Source organism: Coregonus lavaretus (assembly GCF_964263955.1).
Source record: "Coregonus lavaretus genome assembly, chromosome: 26".
Classification (NCBI taxonomy): Eukaryota; Metazoa; Chordata; class Actinopteri; order Salmoniformes; family Salmonidae; genus Coregonus; species Coregonus lavaretus.
The window spans coordinates 19,151,419-19,174,345 of record NC_140013.1 but is presented as its reverse complement, the minus strand read 5'-3'; the positions used below and the strand labels follow the sequence as shown (position 1 = coordinate 19,174,345).

The following is a 22,927-nucleotide window of genomic DNA, read 5'->3' as shown; positions in this document are numbered from 1 at the left end:
ATGTCTCAACTGTACTACCGGAGGACAGACAACTCCTCCTACAGGGACCGGATCCCTCTGAGGATTGTCAGGGCCGAGTCTGAACTGTCTGGCCTGGAGAGGAACTACCTGGGAGCAGTGGAGAAAGGAGACTATGCCTCAATCAAACAGGCTCTAGAGGTAGGGATGAAGGGAGGAGAGGAAAGGGGGCGGGAGGAAGGGAGGGGATGGAGGAGAAAGGAGACTATGCGTCTCAGTCAAACGGGCTCTGGAAGTAGGGAAGAAGGAAGGAGAGGGAGGGAGGGAGACAGAGGTGGAGAGAGGGAGGAAGGGAGGGGTCGAGAGAAGGGAGGGAGGAGAAAGCATACTATACCTCCGTCAAACAAGCTCTAGAGGTAGGGATGGAGGGAGGAGCGGGAAGGGAGATGGAGGAAGGAAGGGAGGGAGAAAGAGGGAGGGAGGTAGGGAGGGAGGGAGGGAGGGAGGGAGGGAGGGAGGGAGGGAGAAAAGGAGGGAGGGATAAATAAGTCTCAGTTCAAGTACAACATCAATAAACATGATACAATTTGCTGTCATGATACCATAAAACTAAGTAATCATCCGTTGTCATTCCCCCTCCCGCCTATAGGAGGCAGAGATCTACTTCAGGATCAACATTAACTGTATAGACCCGTTGGGCCGCACAGCTTTGCTGATAGCTATAGAGAATGAGAACCTGGAGATTATAGAGCTGCTGCTCACCTATAACGTGTACGTCGGTGACGCTCTGCTACACGCCATCCGTAAAGAGATGGTGGGGGCCGTGGAACTGCTGCTCAACCATAAGAAGCCCAGCAGGGAGAAACAGGTAGGACAGTTGCAGTGTGCTTCCCAAATGCCACCCTGTTCTTGAGTGTTGGCTATAGTCACTTGGTGGAGGGGTGACTAGCCTACATTCACCTGCATACAGCACAACACACTGTCCTTGTGTTATCACATACAATACCAATAGGCTACCTGCTTTACAATCAGATTGGTCTTGAGAAAGGCCTTAGACCAGACATGTTGACATAGAACAGTCTCTACTATATGCCCTCTTCTTGTTTTTCCTATGCATTACACTACCCCATGCCCTCCCAGGCACATACTCATTCCTATAAGGATTACTTCAACCCTATTTTATTTTTAAGGGGATAGATCAGCTATGAAATTAGCAGATATAAGTCTATCAAATAACATTACTTACTTAATTTCTAATCCCCCCCCCCCTTTTTATATATATAATGCCCCCACCACCCTCTCCCCTGGTTGGAGGACTTGGTGGAAAACATTACAATTCAACTCTTAACTTTCAACTGAGAGCTTCAAGGAGAACATGTACATGTGCAATTTAGAAATGTTTCTCCATGCTATAACACTACATTACTACACTACATTACATATTCTTCCTCCTCACATCTCTTGCTTCAGCACAGTGTCTCTCTCTTCCCTTTTCACTTATCTCTCTGTATGTGTTGGTCTACTCTAAGTAACTGCTTCTCTCAGAACTGCAACGATATACGCTACTATGGGCAATTTACACATTTTCCCTGTACACTTGCACTCTGGATATTTGAACCATAATTCTTACTTATATTCTCCACAGCATCTCTTCCCTCTCTGTGTTGATCTTGGTTGCATCCCAAAATGGCACCCTATTACATATTTAGTGCACACTACCCTATAGGCCCTTATCAAAATTAGTGCGCTATATAGGGAATAGGGTGCCATTGAGACTAAGCCATGAACAGGTGAACATAGGTATGATAAAACAGACAGGGACTCCCTGAGGTCTGAAAGAGCAAGCTTTACTCTGCTTGTTGCTTTATTTAAATCACAGCTGATCTACTAGACTAGATCCTCCTCACCACATCTCCTAGCCCTCCTGTGATTCCTCTATTTACAGTCTGTTTATTTATACACTCTCTTCGTGATATGTTAATCATCTGATTTACATTTCTGTTGATCACTATAGCAAACGAGTCAATATGCAGGTACTGTCTTTCATCTGTATAGGCTACTGTATTTTTCTGATTTGTGTATACAGTGATACATCTGTAGCCTATTGACGACATCTTATTATGTGAAACTGTGAAAAGGTTACATGATCTTACCGGTCCTAAAGGCAGGCAGGCAGTAGGCAAAGGATAAGGTGCAAAAGTCAATTTTTCAAAATAACGGTTGTGATGGTAGAATACATAAACATGTTGGGAAGTTAGGCAAATTACTTACAAAAACAAACAAACTAGGGGAAAAAATGTAGTTCCCGGGGCAGCAGGTAGCCTAGTAGTTAAGAGCCTTGGGTCAGTAACCAAAAGGTCACTGGTTCAAATCCCTGAGCCGACCAGGTGAAAAAACTGTTGATGTGCCCTTGAGCAAGGCGCTTAACCCCAATTGCTCCTGTAAATGTAAAAATGAAATCAAAAATGAAATCAAAATCATGCTGAACTCAATCCAAAATCTGGATTTGGCCTTAGGCTGTGGGTACTATGACAACAAAATGGGCCTACAGCCTACACACATATGGACACTCTCCTCATCAGAACGTACAGAACACTGACAAAGCCACCTGTGAGGGAGCTCAAGGTATTTCTACCTGGCTTTGCCAGTGTTCTGAAGGGGAGAGTAAACGTATGTGGGTGGGGAGTGAGGCGGTGCCAAGAAGTGGCGACATGCTCAAAGCATTAGAAATAAATGCACAAACTGAAGGAAAAGAACTACCCATGGATAATTGGGCACTTGGAAACAAGTATTTAGCAGCGGTGCACATGTTTAAAACAGTAACAATATTGGCATGTCATAATTAGGCCTAACACAAGGGTGTACAAGTGAGAGTGGGGCTGTGGCCATCACAGAAACGACCAGGCAAAACTCTTCCCAACAAATTATACAATATCTTGAATTATGATATTAGGCTATTTAAACTCAACCATTTATCTTGAAAAATATATATTTTAGTGTGACTATTACTCTAGTTTGCAGAGGGCCAAAAATAGAACATGAAATGTAACCGGAAGACATACACAGTCCTGAAATGCATACAACTTTATCAAAATACAGCGTGCATTATCAAGGTTACATATATGTTTTAGCTAGTTTTAAAACAAAGGACAGAAATAGAACAGAACAGAATGTCTGATACTGTCACGAACGTTGAGAGACGGGTCAGACCAAGGTGCAGCGTGGTATGCGAACATGTTTATTAAACTGAATATACACTGACAAAACAACAAAAGGCAAGGAAACGTGACGTCGGAAGGCTATACACAAACAAGATCCCACAACCCAGGCAGGAAAACTGGCTGCCTAAGTATGATCCCCAATCAGAGACAACGAGCGACAGTTGCCTCTGATTGGGAACCACACCCGGCCAACATAGAAATACAAAACCTAGACTTTCACACCCTGACCAAACTACCTAGATATTAAAAGTCTCTCCAGGTCAGGGCGTGACAGATACACACACACACACACACACACACACACACACACACACACACACACACACACACACACACACACACACACACACACATACACATACCTTTACAAAGAAAGTCTATGGGGGCTGAACACTTCTCAAACACATTTTCAAAGACGTCAAAGAAAACTCCCACAGCACCAGAGCTGCTCTGAAACTATTTGGATTCAAATATTTTCATATAACAACTGAGGCCCTTCTAACTAGATGGACAAGAAAGCATAGAGCCACCTATGCTGTTAGCTATTGAGACAATGTCTAGATACACCATACAGTATTCCATCTGAATTAGGATTATGTCCCTCCATCAGATGGAGAGAGGGAGAGAGAGAGGAGTGTAATAGAAGAGTGTATTTAAACCCTCTCATCTTTCTATCAGAGGAGACCGTGGCGTCTCTCTATCTCCACCTCTCTTTCTCCATCTCTTCTGAGGGAGATTAGAGATAGTGATAATAAGGTCAGACTCCATCTCAACAGCATGACCTTACTGGCATCGTTATGCAAACACATAATCTGAACCACACATTCATGCACGCACACACACCATCAGGAGCATCAGGAATCAATGACAAGAAGACCTGTGGTTTACGGGAACATCACTTAGATCTGAGTTGTGGTGATAAAGGGAACAGTAATGTAATCCTGTTAGCTAGTATTTCCTCATACAGTAAGTGAAGTGGTCACTCAAGTGCCTCTTTCCTTATTACCTCCTCCCAGAGGGAGACCAATCAGACTGTGCATGTGTCCCAAATGGCCCCCTATACCCTATATAGTGCACTACTATTGACCAGAGCCCTATGATGGTGCCATTTGGGACGCACCTTAAATGATTAGACCCTGTCAATCAATCAATCAAATGGATTTATAAAGCAGATGTTACAAAGTGCTTTTACAGAAACCCAGCCTAAAACCCCAAAGAGCAAGCAATGCAGATGTAGAAGCATGGTGGCTAGGAAATACTCCCTAGAAAGGCAGGAACCTAGGAAGAAACCTAGAGAGGAACCAGGCTCTGAGGGGTGGCCAGTTCTCTTCTGGCTGTGTCCGGTGGAGATTTAAAGAGTGCATGGTCATTAAGGCCAGATCATTCTTCAAGATGTTCAAACATTCATAGATGACCAGCAGGGACAAATAATAATCACAGTGGTTATAGAGGGTGCAACAGGTCAGCACCTCAGGAATCAATGTCAGTTTGCTTTTCATAGCCGAGCATTCAGAGGTCGAGACAGAAGGTGCGGTAGAGAGAGAGAGAGAAAAGAGAGGGAGAGGGAGAGAGAGGGTCGAAACAGCAGGTCAAAAGGTAGCACGTCCAGTCAACAGGTCAGGGTTTCATAGCCGCAGGCAGAACAGCAGAAACTGGATCAGGTCCTCCGGGTGGGGAGAGCAAGAGAGCGAGAGAGAGATGGGAGAATTAGAGGGAGCATACTTAAGATCACACCAGATAAGACAGGATAATTTCACCAGATAGAACAGGCTGACCCTAGCCCCCTGGCACATAGACTACTGCAGCATAGATACTGGAGACTGAGACAGGGGGGGTCGGGGGACACTTTGGCCGCGTCCGACGATACCCCGGGACAGGGCTAACCAGGCAGGACATAACCCCACCCTCTTCGCCAAAGCACAGCCCCCACATTACAAGAGGGATATCAACAGACCCCCAACTTATTACCCTGAGACAAGGTGGAGTATAGCCCACGAAGATCTCCCCCACTGCAAGAGCCCGAGGGGGCGCAAAACCGGACAAGAAGATCACGTCAGTGACTCAACCCACTCAAGTTGAGTATAGCGGTACTCAATGTGATCCCTCACGGACGGCATGGGAGAGCACTAGCAAGCCAGTGACTCATAGGGTCAGAGGCAGAGAATCCCAGTGGAGAGAGAGGAGCTGGCCAGGCAGAGACAGCAAGAGTGGTTCGTCACTCCAGTGCCTTGCCGTTCACGTTCACACCCCTTCCTCCAGGAGAAAGCCCTGCCTTCAGCTGTTTGCTTAGAAATTCTAGGAACAATAAGGAGGCCTGCGTCTTGTGACTGTAGTGTACACTACCGGTCAAAAGTTTTAGAACACCTACTCATTCAAGGGTTCTTCTTTATTTTTTTCAACAATTTTCTACATTGTAGAATAATAATGAAGACATCAAAACTATGAAATAACACATATGGAATCATGTGTTAAACAAATCAAAATATATTTTATATTTGAGATTCTTCAAAGTAGCCACCCTTTGCCTTGATGACAGCTTTGCACACTCAAATATAACATATATTTTGATTTGTTTAACACTTTTTTTGGTTACTACATGATTCCATATGTGTTATTTCATAGTTTTGATGTCTTCACTATTATTCTACAATGTAGAACATTTTAAAAATAAAGAAAAACCGTTGTATGAGTAGGTGTTCTAAAACTTTTGACCAGTAGTGTATGTGTAGGTATGTACGGCAGGACCAAATTGGAGCGATAGGTAGGAGCAAGTCCCTGTAATGCTTTGTAGGTTATCAGTAAAACCTTGAAATCAGCCCTAGCCTTAACAGGAAGCTAGAGGCTAGCACTGGAGTTATATGATCAAATGTTTTGGTTCTAGTCAAGATTCTAGCAGCTGTATTTAGCACTAGCTGAAGTTTATTTAGTGCTTTATCCGGGTATCTGGAGAGTAGAACATTGCAGTAGTCTAATCTTGAAGTGACAAAAGCATGGATTAGCTTTTCTGTATAATTTTTGGACAAAAGGTTTCAGATTTTTGCAATGATACGAAGATGAAAAAAAGCTGCTCTTGAAATATTTTTGATATGTTCGTCAAAAGAGAGATCAGGGTACAGAGTAACACCGAGATCCTTCATAGTTTTATTTGAGACAACTGTACAACCATCCAGAGTAATTGTCAGATCAAACAGCAGATCTCTTTGTTTCATGGGACCTATAACTAGCATCTCTGTTTTGTCCGAGTTTAAAAGTAAAAAATGTGCCGCCATCCACTTTCTTATGTCTGAAACAGTCTTCTAGGGTAGGCAATTTTGGGGCTTCACCATGTTTCATCGAAATGTACAGCTCTGTGTTGTCTGCATAGCAGTGAATGTTGATATTGTGTTTCTGAATGACATCACCAAGATGTAGCATATACAGTGAGGGAAAAACGTATTTGATCCCCTGCTGATTTTGTATGTTTGCCCACTGACAAAGAAATGATCAGTATAATTTTAATGGTAGGTTTATTTGAACAGTGAGGGACAGAATAACAACAAAAAAATCCAGAAAATGTCAAAAATGTTATAAATTGATTTGCATTTTAATGAGGGAAATAAGTATTTGACCCCTCTGCAAAACATGACTTAGTACTTGGTGGCAAAACCCTTGTTGGCAATCACAGAGGTCAGACGTTTCTTGTAGTTGGCCACCAGGTTTGCACACATCTCAGGAGGGATTTTATCCCACTCCTCTTTGCAGATCTTCTCCAAGTCATTAAGGTTTCGAGGCTGACGTTTGGCAACTTGAACCTTCAGCTCCCTCCACAGATTTTCTATGGGATTAAGGTCTGGAGACTGGCTAGGCCACTCCAGGACCTTAATATGCTCTTCTTGAGCCACTCCTTTGTTGCCTTGGCCGTGTGTTTTGGGTCATTGTCATGCTGGAATACCCATCCACGACCCATTTTCAATGCCCTGGCTGAGGGAAGGAGGTTCTCACCCAAGATTTGACGGTACATGGCCCCGTCCATCATCCCTTTGATGCGGTGAAGTTGTCCTGTCCCCTTAGCAGAAAAACACCCCCAAAGCATAATGTTTCCACCTCCATTTTTGACGGTGGGGATGGTGTTCTTGGGGTTATAGGCAGCATTCCTCCTCCTCCAAACACGGTGAGTTGAGTTGGTGCCAAAGAGCTCCATTTTGGTCTCATCTGACCACAACACTTTCAACCAGTTCTCCTCTGAATCATTCAGATGTTCATTGGGAAACTTCAGACGGGCCTGTATATGTGCTTTCTTGAGCAGGGGGACCTTGCGGGCGCTGCAGGATTTTAGTCCTTCACGGCGTAGTGTGTTACCAATTGTTTTCTTGGTGACTATGGTCCCAGCTGCCTTGAGATCATTGACAAGATCCTCCCGTGTAGTTCTGGGCTGATTCCTCACAGTTCTGATGATCATTGCAACTCCACGAGGTGAGATCTTGCATGGAGCCCCAGGCCGAGGGAGATTGACAGTTATTTTGTGTTTCTTCCATTTGTGAATAATCGCACCAACTGTTGTCACCTTCTTACCAAGCTGCTTGGCGATGGTCTTGTAGCCCATTCCAGCCTTGTGTAGCTCTACAATCTTGTCCCTGACGTCCTTGGAGAGCTCTTTGGTCTTGGCCATGGTGGAGAGTTTGGAATCTGATTGATTGATTGCTTCTGTGGACAGGTGTCTTTTATACAGGTAACAAACTGAGATTAGGAGCACTCCCTATAAGAGTATGCTCCTAATCTCAGCTCGTTACCTGTATAAAAGACACATGGGAGTCATATATTTCCCTCATTAAAATGCAAATCAATTTATAAAATTTTTGACATGTGTTTTTCTGGATTTTTTTGTTGTTATTCTGTCTCTCACTGTTTAAATTAACCTACCATTAAAATGATAGACTGATCATTTCTTTGTCAGTGGGCAAACGTACAAAATCAGCAGGGGATCAAATACTTTTTTCCCTCACTGTATATAGTGAAAACAATAGTGGTCCTAAAACAGATCCTTGCGCAGCTGGTCCTCTGTAATCAACACACACACCACAGCTTCTCCTCAAGTAAAACCTAATCCATGTTCCTCTATTGTATTGCTTCATAAAGGAAACATATGGTATTGATATTGATAATACTACAATGTTGTTATGAATTCAGTTTTGTCTAATTCAATTTTCCTTCTTCAATCGATATCTGGATTGATCTCTTCTCTCTTGCCCAACATCCTCCCTATCTGACTATAACCCTTATTTATCTCTGCCCCGCCCTCCCTCCAGGTTCCTCCCATCCTATTGGACAAGCAGTTCTCTAACTTCACTCCTGACATCACACCCATCATCCTGGCAGCTCACACCAACAACTATGAGATCATCAAACTGCTGGTGCAGAAGGGGGTGTCCGTGCCCCAGCCACATGAGGTGGGTCTGAATCAGGACATAAGCGACACTATGGTGTAGTACTATGGTAAATGATGAAGTACTACATGCTACAGTATGATATAGTATGTAATGGCCCCACGGGGGGCCAGTATGAAAAAAAGAAAAGAAAGAATGTATGCACTCACTAACTGTAAGTGGCTCTGGATAAGAGCGTCTGCTAAATGACGTAAATGTAAATGTAAAATGTAATGTAGTACAGTACAATAGTCACAGCAGGCTACACTACACTATACAGTATGATACAATAGTACAGTATGATAGTTACAATACTGCTCTCCCTCCACCTGTGTGTGTTCCAGGTGCGCTGTAACTGCATGGAGTGTGTGTCCAGCTCTGATGTGGATAGTCTGCGTCACTCCCGCTCTCGTCTCAACATCTACAAGGCCCTGGCCAGCCCATCACTCATAGCCCTCTCCAGTGAAGACCCTTTCCTCACAGCCTTCCAACTCTCCTGGGAACTACAGGAACTCAGCAAGGTGGGTTTTTTAACAGATATGTGCTAAGTTAAATTAATTTAATTTAATTGAGGTGGAGGATGAGTTTGAGTCAAAGAAGAGTGAGGAGTTGTCTCAGCAGTGTAAGTACTTTATAAGCAGTTTATGGACTATTAATTTATTTAATCCTCTTCATTTTTATGTGGAACATAAGGCTTCCACAGGAGAGTGCCACAGACGCCGATCTTCTGCATTTTAGGAGATGGACGGTGTTCCATGACAGTGTTTATTTGGGCTCGACATTTAACTAACAGTTTATTCCTGTTTCAGGTGGAGAAAGAGTTTATGTCGGAGTATATGGAGTTTTCCTAGCAGTATAATGGCTTTATAAATAGTTTTTAACTAGTTTATTGACTGTTAACTAACAGTTTCTGACTGTTTCAGGTGGAGAATGAGTTTAAGTCGGAGTATGAGGAGTTATCTCAACAGTGTAAACAGTTTGCCAAGGACCTGTTGGACCAAACCAGGAGCTCCAGAGAACTAGAGCTGATCCTGAACTACAGAGACGACATCAACCCTCTACTGGATGAGAACACCAACGACCTGGCCAGACTCAAACTGGCTATCAAATACAGACAGAAAGAGGTAAGATATAACCCATGTTTCCTCAGGAAGCTGTGTTTATTGTCATTTTACTACATGTTGAAGCTTGGCCAGGTGGCTCTCCCTCCCAATGTCTTTAGTACAGCTGAGGGTTTTACATGTTGTATATCATTGGATAAAGCATGAAGCTAACGTCTGCTGTTATCTCTAAGATAGGATTGAGAAGTAGTAGATGGCCGGATTTGAGTGGAGACTTCCTATGGGAGTTGTAATTATGTGGTAATCACCAGGCTGCGTCTGAAAATGGCATCCTTCCTTAGTGAAACAACACATTACTGGAGCTATGTCTCAGTCTGCTGTCCAGTCCCTTGATGTAAACGTAATGAAGCATAATGATACAGCAATAATGATGCTACTAATAGGATAATGCTCTGACTGAATGTTTGCTTGGAATACTAACTCACAATACATCTAAATTACACAGAAAGCAGCATGTTGCACAGGAAAACAACAACCTTGGCCACGTCCCATATGGCACCCTATTCCCTATTTAAAAGTAGTGCACTAAATAGGGAATAGTGTGTGGGATTCAGGCCTTTTATGGTCTTCTCATGGCTTGTATGTCATCAGTAGTTTGTGGGAATATTGTCTCATGTTAAGTGTATAGCACTGTAATGTGAATTTTTGGTTTATGGTTGGTTGCTGCTACAGTTACTGTAGATGAGCAGGTACAGTACAGTTATGAAATGGAAGTTGTGAAATGTTGCCCCCTCCTGAGTAGAAGGGGACACTGCATCTGTACTCACGTAGAGAGTGAAGAGGACTGAGAACTGCAGAAAAAACACAAATTCCTTTCTTAATACTTTTAACCCTTTCCATGAGACGGACATTACACAACATGCTATATCTCTTTAGGGTTAGGGATAGAACAGAGATAAGAGAGAGACATTTATAAAGAACTCCATGTTCCTGTTTGAAAGAGTGCCTGTCTGTCAAATCTGTTCCTCATGAAACATTGTTATGTTTTTGTCTCTGTGAGATTTGATAGAACCATCTGCTGAACATCTGCGCTGCTCTGTGTGATGGTGAGGTTCATCTCAGTCTAACAGAATTACGAAACAATTACAACCAAATGGATCCCCATCACTTAGAGCAGGGCATTGTGGGGGATGAGGTCATCAGTGAGGTCATCAATCAGAGAGCGACTGAGACAGAGAGTGTTTTAGATAGTACCTGAGACGGCCAGAGTGATCCTTATCAAATCTTGTAAGTAGAGGCAGATCTGAGAGAAATACCCTTTTCATTCTTTTCCTGGAACTGTGCTGACAAGGACAATATGAAGAGAAAGCATCCTACACAGCGCAATACAGTGTGTGAAGAGGATATTAGAGAGGAACAGACATGCCAGGGAGGGACACTTGGGACCAGGCCAGGGACAGCTGGTAACACTCATCAGAATGATCAGGCACATTAAGGTCATTAACAGCTTGAGGTGCTGCTGCACTAAACCAGAATTAACAGTAATTGGCTGCGTCCCAAATGGCACATAGGATGTCATTTGGGATGCACACATAATGTAATCTGGGAACTCAATTGACCTCCTCCATTAGCTGAGTGTGTTTACTGCTGTGCCCAACTGTCCAACTGTCAGTATGCGGTATGCTGTACCCAACTGCCCAGGCTTGCTTAATATGTGCCTGTTTTCGTGTCAGTTGTTTGTCAATGTGGAGTGGAAAGCAAGTGAGAAAGAATAGTAAACATTGTGACGTTGCATTAGACACACAGGTCTCCAATAAGAACTAATCAATAATGTATCATAAAGGCTGACTCACTCTCTCGCTCTATCCCTTCATGCCTCCCTCCTTCCCTCCTTCCCTCCGTCCCCCTTAATCCCCCATCAATCCCTCTCTCCCTACTCTTTCCCCTCTCCCTTCTCCTTCTCTCTTCCCCTCTCCCTCCCTTCCCTTTCTCCTCCCCCTCTCTCTACTTTCCAACCCTCCCCTACTCCCTCTCCCCTCCTCCCTTCCTCAATCTCCCTCCTCCAGTTTGTAGCCCAGCCCAACTGTCAGCAGCTGCTTGCGTCTCGTTGGTACGATGAGTTCCCTGGGTGGAGGCGTCGTCACTGTGCAGGGAAGTTCCTAACCTGTATCTTCATCGGCCTCCTCTTCCCCCTCTTCTCCCTCTGCTACCTGATCTCTCCTAAAAGCCGCTATGGATACTTCATCAGGCAAGTAGCCTAGAGGTTAGAGAGGGAGGTCAGCAACTGGAGGGTTGCCAGTTTGAATCCCTGGTCTGATGGGAAAAAGCTGAAGTTGAATTTATGTTAGACCTAATGGACAATAAAGGAATCTTCTTCTTCATCATTAGGAAGCCCTTCATCAAGTTTATCTGCCACACAACGTCGTATCTCACCTTCCTGTTCCTGCTGCTGCTGGCCTCCCAGCACATCGTCTCTACAGACCCCAATAGACAGGGGCCGACTCCTACTGTGGTGGAATGGATGATACTGCCCTGGGTACTGGGTAAGAGTGTGTGTGTGTGTTTGTTTTACGTGCGCAGAGTTGCACAACATGGTTGATCAAGAAAGGAAAGACTTGTCTTTCAGCCAAATACGTAATCTACCTTTTACAGCTGGTTTTCATGCATTGAACGCACACTGCATTGTAAGACAATCCAGCCCATGTGTGTCCTATGTAACTCCCATGATGGTGTTCTGTTAATCTGTTCAGTACAACCACATGGCAGGATACATGGGCATGCTACCTGTTTACCTTTTCATACCTGTCTACCTGTCCTGCATCACCGCTTGATATGGCAAATGCACCACCCTCGATCGCAAAGCGATACAGAGGGTAGTGTGGACAGCCCAGTACATCACTGGGGCCGAGCTCCCTGCCATCCAGGACCTCTATATCAAGGGGTGTCAGAGGAAGGCCCGAATAATTGCCAAAGACTGCAGCCACCCAAGCATTGTTCACTCTGCTACCGTCTGGCAAACGGTACCAGAGCATCGGCTCTCGGACCAACAGGCTCAGAGACAGCTTCTACCCCAAGCCATAAGACTGCTAATTAGTTAATTAACGGTTACCCGGACTATATACAGTACGCTGACCCTATCCTGCACTGACTCTATGCACACTCACACACAAACTACTATGACACACAACATCCACACACATTCACTACATACGCACCGACAACACAAACACACATACAGATGTGGGATCTTAATTTGAGCCAGTTTGCTACAGCAGGAAAAAATCCTGCAGCACCAGGAAATGTGAATAATTATGTGAATTATAATAAAATTGACATTTTTCATTAGGGCAAATCAAGTCTGAAATTTCAAAGTGGAAATTACAAACTTTAGAAGCCTTCTAAAAACTCAAATACACTACAAGTTTGCATTTCCTGCAAATTCTCAGAAACAAAAAAGTGATCAAATTAAGATCCTACATCTGTACACACATGTATACCGAAACACTTTACCGTGCCTTCATGTACATATCTACCTGAAATACCTCATACCCCTGCACATTGATCTGGTACTAGTGCTCCCTATATATAGCTCCATCGTATTTTATTCCTAGTTTTTACTATTTTAGTTTTATTATAATTGTTTAACTCTGCATCGTTGGGAAGCGCTCGCAAGCCAGCATTTCACGGTTGAGTCTACACCTGTTGTTTCGGCGCATGTGACAAATACAATTTGATTTGATTTGATTTTAACTCTCCCTCCACCAGATGAATGTGGCCATAGAGCAGAGAAGTGAGACAGACATGATAAATTAGCTCTGCTGGGCGTCAGACAGACATTACAACCCTAACTCTAGGACTGCATCCCAAATGGCACCATATTCCCAATTTAGATCACTACTTTTGACCAGGACCCCATAGGCCCTCTTCAAAAGTAGTGCACTATTTAGGGGATAGGGTGAGTTACATAGGGCTCTGGTCTTAACTGATTTACAGTACCAGTCAAAAGTTTGGACACACCTACTCATTCCAGGGGTTTTCTATATTTTTACTATTTTCTACATTGTAGAATAATAGTGAAGACATCAAAACTATGAAATAACACGTATGGAATCATGTAGTAACCAAAAAAGTGTTAAACAAATAAAAATATATTTTATATTTGAGATTCTTCAAATAGCCATCCTTTGCCTTGACATCTTTGCACACTCTTGGCATTCTCTCCACCAGCTTCACCTGGAATGCTTTTCCAACAGTCTTGAAGGAGTTCCCACATGTTGGCTGCTTTTCCTTCACTCTGCCGTCCGACTCATCCCAAGCCATCTCAATTGGGTTGAGGTTGGGGGATTGTGGAGGCCAGGTCATCTGATGCAGCACTCCATCACTCTCCTTCTTGGTAAAATAGCCACCCTTTGCCTTGATGCCTTGATGCCAGCTTTGCACACTCTTGGCATTCTCTCAACCAGCTTCATGAGGTAGTCACCTGGAATGCATTTCAATTAACAGGTGTGCCTTCTTAAAAGTTAATTTGTGGAATTTCTTTCCTTCTTAAATGCGTTTGAGCCAATCAGTTGTGTTGTGACAAGGTAGGGGGGTATACAGAATATAGCCCTATTTGGTAAAAGACCATATAATGGCAAGAACAGCTCAAATAAGCAAAGAGAAACGACAGTCCATCATTACTTTAAGAAATGAAGGTCAGTCAATCTGGGAAATTTCAAGAACTTTGAAAGTTTCTTCAAGTGCAGTCGCAAAAACCATCAAGTGCAGGATGAAACTGGCTCTCATTTGGACTGCCACTGGAATGGAAGACCCAGAGTTACCTCTGCTGCAGAGGATAAGTTCATTAGAGTTACCAGCCTCAGAAATTGCAGCCCAAATAAATGCTTCACAGTTCAAGTAACAGATACATCTCAACATCAACTGTTCAAAGGGGACTGTGTGAATCAGGCCTTCATGGTCGAATTGCTGCAAAGAAACCACTACAAAAGGACACCAATAATAAGAAGAGACCTGCTTGGGCCAAGAAACACGAGCAATGGACATGGAAATGTTTCCTTTGGTCTGGAGTCCAAATCGGACATTTTTGGTTCCAACCGCTGTGTCTTTGTGAGACGTGGTGTGGGTGAACGGATGATCTCCGCATGTGTATTTCCCACCGTAAAGCATGGAGGAGGAGGTGTTATGGTGTGGGGGTGCTTTACTGGTGACACTGTCTGTGATTTATTTAGAATTCAAGGCACACTTAACCAGCATGGCTACCACAGCATTCTGCAGCGATACGCCATCCCATCTGGTTTGGGCTTAGTGGGACTATCATTTGTTTTTCAACAGGACAGTGACCCAACACACCTCCAGGCTGTGTAAGGGCTATTTGACCAAGAATGAGAGTGTTGGAGTGCTGCATCAGATGACCTGGCCTCCACAATCCCCCGACCTCAACCCAATTGAGATGGTTTGGGATGAGTCGGACGGCAGAGTGAAGGAAAAGCAGCCAACAAGTGCTCAGCATATGTGGGAACTCCTTCAAGACTGTTGGAAAGCATTCCAGGTGAAGCTGGTTGAGAGAATGCAAGAGTGTGCAAAGCTGTCATCAAAGCAATGGGTGGCTATTTGAAGAATCTCAAATATAAAATATATTTTGATTTGTTTAACACTTTTTTGGTTACTACATGATTCCATATTTGTTATTTCATAGTTTTGATGTCTTCATTATCATTCTACAATGTAAAAAATAGTAGAAATAAAGAAAAACCCTGGAATGAGTAGGTGTGTCCAAACTTTGTCAGGTACTCTAGTCAAAAGTAATGCACTTTGTAAGAGATAGGGTGCCATTTGGGACATACCATAACCCTGCTGGTCTGTTCTCTGTCCTGTAGGCTTTATCTGGACAGAGATTAAACAGATGTGGGATGGAGGGTTCCAGGACTATATCCATGACTGGTGGAACCTCATGGACTTTGTTATGAACTCTCTGTACCTGGCTACCATCTCTCTGAAGATTGTTGCCTATGTCAAGGTATGATGGTTGCTGTGCACTAGATAATATGAAATACGCTTGAATAAATTGCGCAACAAATTCTTGAAAATACAACCAGCTTACACTCAGGCTTCATTTAAATGAATAGGAGCGCCTCACGCTCGTCAAAAGTTGTACGGTGGAGCAGGCCTATTGGACAGACTATGGAATGCCGCCTCGCTCTCTCCCTCTCTCTCACAGTAGACTCTGACCTGTCCCCTCTCCGTCTCTCCTTCTCTCTCATAGTAGACTCTGACCTGTCTCCTCTCTGTCTCTCCCACAGTAGACTCTGACCTGTCCCCTTTCCGTCTCCCACTCTCCCACAGTAAACTCTGACCTGTCCCCTCTCTGTCTCTCCCTCTCTCCCACAGTAGACTCTGACCTGTCCCCTCTCCGTCTCCCGCTCTCCCACAGTAAACTCTGACCTGTCCCCTCTCTGTCTCTCCCTCTAACCCACAGTAGACTCTGACCTGTCCCCTCTCTGTCTCTTCCACAGTAGACTCTGACCTGTCCCCTCTGTCTCTCCCTCAGTAGACTCTGACCTGTCCCCTCTCTGTCTCTCCCTTTCTCCCACAGTAGACTCTGACCTGTCCTCTCTCTGTCTCTCCCTCAGTAGACTCTGACCTGTCCCCTCTCTGTCTCTCCCTTTCTCCCACAGTAGACTGACCTGTCCCCTCGCTGTCTCTCCCTCAGTAGACTCTGACCTGTCCCCTCTCTGTCTCTCTCTTTTCCCACAGTACAGCGGCTTCAGGGCCAGGAACGAATGGCAGATGTGGCATCCTACCCTGGTAGCAGAGTCTGTGTTTGCCATCGCTAACATATTCAGCTCCCTCCGCCTCATCTCTCTGTTTACAGCTAACTCACACCTGGGACCTCTACAGGTCAGGATTATCATACTACTGTGTTTCTGTCATTATGTCCAGGAGCAGTATGTATTAAGCGTCTTAGAGTAGGACTGCTGATTTAGGATCAGTTTTTCCTTTTAATTCACAATTAATAATATTACATGGTCAGGGGAGGACCTGATCCTAGATCAGCAATCCTACTCTGAGTAGATTGATACATATGGCCTCTGATCTATAAAGCACTTTGAGCTGCAATTTATTGTATGAAAGTTTCCAGTTTATGATGATGATGATGATGAATATGATTATAATCATTATTCCAGATCTCTCTGGGCAGGATGCTGCTGGACATCCTTAAGTTCCTGTTTATCTACTGCCTGGTGCTCTTGGCTTTCGCTAATGGGCTCAACCAGCTCTACTTCTACTACGAGACAGATGAGGGAAAGAAGGGATGCAAGGGCATCCGCTGTGAAACACAGAACAATGCTTTCTCAACGTTAGTAAAGACCATGCATTATAATGTGTTCATTTGTAACATATTTAAGTTTTGGTAGGGCTAAAAAATTCTGGTAACTTTCCCAATATTCCCAGAATCAGGAGGCAATTAGCAGGAAACCCAGGAATTTCTGGGATTTGGGGAAAGTTACTGGACTTTTGCAACCTTACATTTTTGTCATTTAGACGGATATGTATGTTTTGCCAATTGCCTGGATTAGGGCAAAAGTAGAATGGCAGCCTTTTATGGTCTCTTGACTATTCTTGTAGATCCTGCTTACCTTATACAGTGGTCGATTTTAGCATGTAAATCTTGGTGGGGCAAAAATATAAATAAAATGTGGGATGCGTGCCAGCAAAGCCACAACACAACACTAAACAATACATTAAATTGCACTATGTGGTCCTCTGTAGCTCAATTGATAGATCATGGCGCTTGTAACGCCAGGGTAGTGGGTTCGATCCCCGGGACCACCCATACGTAAAAATGTATGCGCACATGACTGTAAGTCGCTTTGGATAAAAGCGTCTGCTAAATGGCATATTATTACTATAACGGTGACAAACGGTGACCACAAACTGTTAGGGCCTACATAAAGCTGTCCCAACAGCAGAGTTCCAACAGCAGTCCCAACACCTTACCACTGCTACACCTGGCTATCAGCGGAGCCTTGTCTGGCAGCGAAACAGTTCATTCAGCCTCATTTACTGCCTTTAAAAAAAACATAGCTGATATGGCTGACTTGCTTAAACAAATGTGGTTTCTACTGACAAACTATGGCATAAGTGGACGACAAGCGGATAAGAGGCAATCCGTAATTTCGATTAAGACATTAATGAGCGAGCCAGGACGGACGTAGTCAATATAACTATTTGTTCAACACTTTTGAAATGTACAGCGACAGAATTCAGAACATGGGCCGTTCTTACAGTGTTCTCGCTGTACACCAAGTCAGAACCGTAGGATAAATAAAGGGGGCATATAAGCAGACAATGAAAGCTCTAACAATTTCCGATGATTACATTTCTCTAAAACAGGTTATAGGCTACATGTGCACCACCAAGTCAGAATAGTAGGCGACATTAAGAGGTGAAAATAGACTAAATTATTAGGGTGAGACACATGGGCTACTAACAGTTTACTACACAACATACACGTAGTATTACTTTCTTAGCTACAGTATACATATCTCCCTGGCATATTACATCATTTATGCAGCAGCATATAAGACATTTTTAGACTCACCTTATTGTGATGTGCTCATTTGAACAGGAAGGTGGCGCGGCGGTCCTTCATGGGCAAATTTTGTCATCAAAGAAAGAGAAAGAGGCCGGATTTATGACCGTTCAAAACTTATTTTCCCAGTCTGAGCTCGTTTATTCCCGACTTCCCAGTTGCAATGCTTGCAGTTAGCCACTGTCACCGATTCCTTCCAAACCACTCATTGTTGATTTTGCAATTTCCAACTTGCTGTGTAATGTTTATGTCCAATGGCCGATCAGCACCGATACGTTTTATCTATAATTTCTCTTCATTATTTCTCTTCATATGAAAGGATTAAAAAGGATTTGCCAGTAGATTGTTGACTTGATTCATGATGATGACTGCTACCTAATATTTTGAAAGTAAGATGTTGGCATGATCAGTCCAATCAAAGCTACTGTACCTATAATGTGATTTGACGTCATTTTATCTGTGGCCAATGACCTTGAGCCTTCTTGGAAGGGCACTTCTAATGTAACTCTATGGCAGGACCCAAAGGGCTAGAATTTTCAGTGTCTACCCTTACTAAGGACTTAGACTTGGCGGTGACGTAGTGTCCCCATGAGTGACAGAACACTGAGCCAATCACGGCGCAACGCTCCTATTTTCTGCTGGCTTGCCCCACCACCACAGAAAGCTAGGATGAAACACCTGCATTTTTGAGCTGCCTTACTAAAGAAAACAAAAAAGAGACCATGTTTGTATGCTGCTTTATTAACTCAATGATATATTATAATAACATGCAAAAATGTGGGGCTCCTACTGAATGACGGGTTGCCACTGACCTTATATATTTAGAAATATAACCCCCTCATTCTTTCATCCCTCTCTCTCTCTCTCTCTCTCTTTCATCCCTTTCTCTCACTCTCTCGCTCTCTTTTATCCCTTTCACTCTCTTTCATCTCTCTCCTCTCATCTCTCATCTCGCATCTCTCATCTCTCTCTCTTTCTCATTTAGGTTGTTTGAGACGCTCCAGTCATTGTTCTGGTCTATCTTTGGGTTGATCAGTCTGTATGTGACCAACGTGGAGGCAGACCATCAGTTCACAGAGTTTGTAGGGGCCACCATGTTTGGAACCTATAATGTCATCTCTCTGGTGGTTCTACTCAACATGCTCATCGCCATGATGAACAACTCCTACCAACACATCGCTGTAAGTGTAACCCTAACCATAACCCTAACGCTAACCCTAGTCATGATGGACAACTGCTACCAACATATTGCTGTGAGTCTTGCTCTATCACTGGAAAGCAAAATCATTCATTCATTCATTTGTTTATGAGCCCAACAACCTGTCTGCAGTCATTTTATTTCACAAAGTTTTGTTCATATCACTTGTTCAGATGGTTAGCATGTGTTGTTTCTGTTCAGGATCATGCAGACATTGAGTGGAAGTTTGCAAGAACCAAGTTGTGGATGAGTTACTTTGAAGAGGGAGGGACTCTGCCTTCTCCATTCAACATCATCCCTAGCCCCAAGTCAATCTGGTACTTCATCTGCTGGATCAGGAAACACATCTTCAAGATCACCAGGACCAAGAAAACAGAAACATTTAGAAACATAGGGGTGAGGAGGAAGTCTCTAGTCTACATCAACAGTACTTTTACTGAACAGTAGGGTTGCAAAATTCCAGTCATTTCCCCCAAATTCCTAGGTTTTCCAGAAATCCTAGTTGGATGATTCCCGGATTTCTTGTTTATTCCTCGCTGATTCTGGGAATCTTCCAACTGGGATTTCTGGAAGACCTGGGAATTTTGGGAAAGTTACCAGAATTCTGCAACTCTACTGAACAGTTTACAGTTGAAACTTCTACTTCTTCTCTTCTCCTCTAGACTCAGAGTGTTGTTCACAACGAATTATCATGAATGAAATTACCTGTTCTTCCCAGAATGGTTAGACGTGCATCATGAGACATAACTGGTCTGAAAGCATCAGCAGTTAGAAGTTAAAGGGATAGTTCAGGATTTTGGCAATTAACCATTATGTCTCTGCGTCCAGTATGAAGGAAGTTAGAGGTAGTTTCGCAAGCCAATGCTAACTAGCATATGCACTAGCTTAGCGAAAAAGACGTAGTGCTTTTGGAGTAAATTAATGTTCCTTTTTTGTAGAAACGGGCTGCTATAAACGTAAGAATAAACCACCAGTATCAGGTATTTATGCGTTTGTTTTTTCACTATAAAATTGATTATTTCTCATTCATTATGTGTCAGTTTTCAATGTGTTTCATTCTGTAGATGCAGATATATTGAACTAGATTTTTCCCAAATGGCACCCCATTCTCTATATAATGCACTACTTTTGACCAGAGCTCTATGGCCCTGGTCAAAAGTATCGCACTACTGTATATAGGAAATAGGATGCCATTTGGGACGCATCCCTGTACCTGTCCACTCTCAGGATGATGTTTTCCATATTATCCTCAGAAGTTGTTAGTAACCCAGGAGTGGAGGTTTTTGATATGATTCTATCAACCTGTGGACTGTGTTGTTTTCAGGAGGTTTTGAGGAACCTGGTGAAGAGATATGTAGCAGCCATGATCAGAGATGCCAAGACAGAGGAAGGACTGACTGAGGAGAACTTTAAGGTAAGGTTTGGTTTCCTCTGACATTACACATTTCTTTACATTTGTTTCTCTATCCACCACCAGACAGGGACGACAGACGAAAAATAAGCATTGTTTCTAACTCCAGCAATTAATGTTGATTAACGTGCACTGTCCACTGTAAATGTCATAAATAGATAAACAAGTTGTATGTGTGTACGTTTCTTTCCTCAGGAGCTGAAGCAGGACATCTCCAGCTTTAGGTATGAGGTCCTGGGGATGATGAAGGGGAAGGTGGGGCCCGGGGGTGAGGGCGTGGCTTTAGCAGGAAGTAAACCCAGTGAAGGGGCAGGGGCCTCCAGTCTGGTCTACCCTGACCACTCCTTCAAGTACTCCCCCAAGTTCCCCCCGGCCACGCCTAAGACCAACATGTTTCACGACACCACATCCGTGCTCCAGCAGAGGGCAGCCCCCTCCACCACCTCCTCCTCCACATCCCCTTCCACCTCTCAGGGCTTGAACAGACTGTTCAACGGCTCTGTGGTACCCTCTTGGGCCTCCACTGACACCTCCTCCAACCCGACCTCCTCCACTCCCATCTCCTCTTCCTCCTCCACTCCCATCCATGCCTCCACCAAAGACAGGCTGGCCAGGAAAGACTTTCCCAAAGACATCTGTGACTTTGGGCTCTACTCTGTGTCTGACGAGATGGGGGAGGCTGACCTGGAGGAGCTGGACTGTGCTGGAGAGAAGGAGGAGCAGGAGGGGAGAGTGAAGAGAGAGAAGAGTCAATGTTAAAACAGACTGTTGAGGATGAGACTGCTACGTAGAAGGACTATAGGGTGAAGGCTGTTTAAAAGACCACAAACGATTTTAATGTATCATTATGATCTGTCTTCATGGAGGCCTGTGTAGTAGCTTGCCTTGCTTCGCCAGAACCAATTCAGCTCTCAGATTAATATATTCTGGTCTATAAAACAGAAGTATAAGCTGGAAAACAGAAGACAAGAAGTCTGTTTCTTGGTCTGTGTCCCAAATAGCACCCTATTCTCTATATAGTGCACTACATTTGACCAGGGGACATAGGGCTCTGGTCAAAAGTTGCGCACTGTATAGGGAATAGGGTGTCATATGGAACAAGCAGATAAGCCGTCATTCTCCGACCAGGATTTCTGGAAAACCTGGGATTTTGGGGAAAGATACCGGAGTTTTGCAACCCTATACGTGGTAGAACTATCAGTATTTGTGAAATCCAGGATTGGGCTCCACTACCACCAGAAGACCAGAAGTAGAGCCTAAAGAAGATTGTTTTTCTATACAGGCGAGTAAGACCTTTAGAAGCGACATGTTCTTTCAAGTGAAATCACAAGAGATGCTATACTGTACATGTAGGGGAGAGTGGGATAAATTGAGCCACCCTTGTTTCTGGGAAACCATACACAAAATTAATAATTTGACCATAATTTGATGTTTAGGAAGAGGTAATTTCATGGATTCTGTGAAGGAAGAAACCACATGGAAAAAGTGGTAAGCAAAAAACGGATTTTCACCAAGTCAAATGAATTTATTGTGTTAGAGGTTTCATGATGCTTGTATCTAAACCAAAGTAGATAATTTTAAGATTGTTCTATACATCAGTTCAATATGAAGTCCTAAACCTAGCATGAAAGTACATCCTAGTAGCTGTGTGGGCTAATAGTCAAAATGTTTGCCTTGGGGTAAGTTGAGCCAATGGCAAGTTGAGCAAATTGAAATGTTTCCTTACCAGGCGTAATGCAAGGCATTATCGCTGGGATAGGAGGTAACAACTTTTAAAAAGTACAGTGTTTGTTAGGTGTTAAGCCTGTGTTAAAAGATGCCTAAAAGTATTTAAAGACAAAAAAGCGATTGTAATCCAATGTGCCGACCTTACAGGTGTAGACCTTACAGTGAAATGCTTACTTACGAGCCCTTAACCAACAATGCAGTTTTAAGAAAAATTTGTGTTAAGTAAAAAATAGATGAGTAAAAATAACAGCAGTAAAATAACAGTAGCGAGGCTATATACAGTGGGTACCGGTACAGAGTCAATGTGTGGGGGCACAGGTTAGTCGAGGTAATTGAGGTAATATGTACATATAGG

General features: G+C 43.5%; 1 protein-coding gene across 2 annotated transcripts; it reads left to right on the top strand.

The window, feature by feature from the left end:
* On the top strand, nt 1-22,776 carry LOC311101775 (short transient receptor potential channel 4-like; the record flags this gene model as incomplete). 2 transcript variants are annotated; one of them, XM_084142962.1, is made up of 15 exons in its annotated part: nt 1-159; nt 608-826; nt 8,465-8,605; nt 8,926-9,102; nt 9,505-9,705; nt 11,709-11,894; nt 12,035-12,185; nt 15,519-15,658; nt 16,396-16,539; nt 16,827-16,999; nt 19,221-19,416; nt 19,635-19,829; nt 20,372-20,413; nt 20,758-20,847; nt 21,040-22,776. In XM_084142962.1, the coding sequence occupies 15 exons, from the start codon at nt 1-3 to the stop codon at nt 21,601-21,603; spliced, it is 2,778 nt and encodes a 925-aa protein (XP_083999088.1). In that variant the 3' UTR covers nt 21,604-22,776. The 2 variants fall into 2 exon arrangements, with proteins under 2 accessions (XP_083999088.1, XP_083999089.1); XM_084142963.1 differs by lacking the exon at nt 19,635-19,829.
* Between the last annotated feature and the right edge of the window lie 151 nt (nt 22,777-22,927).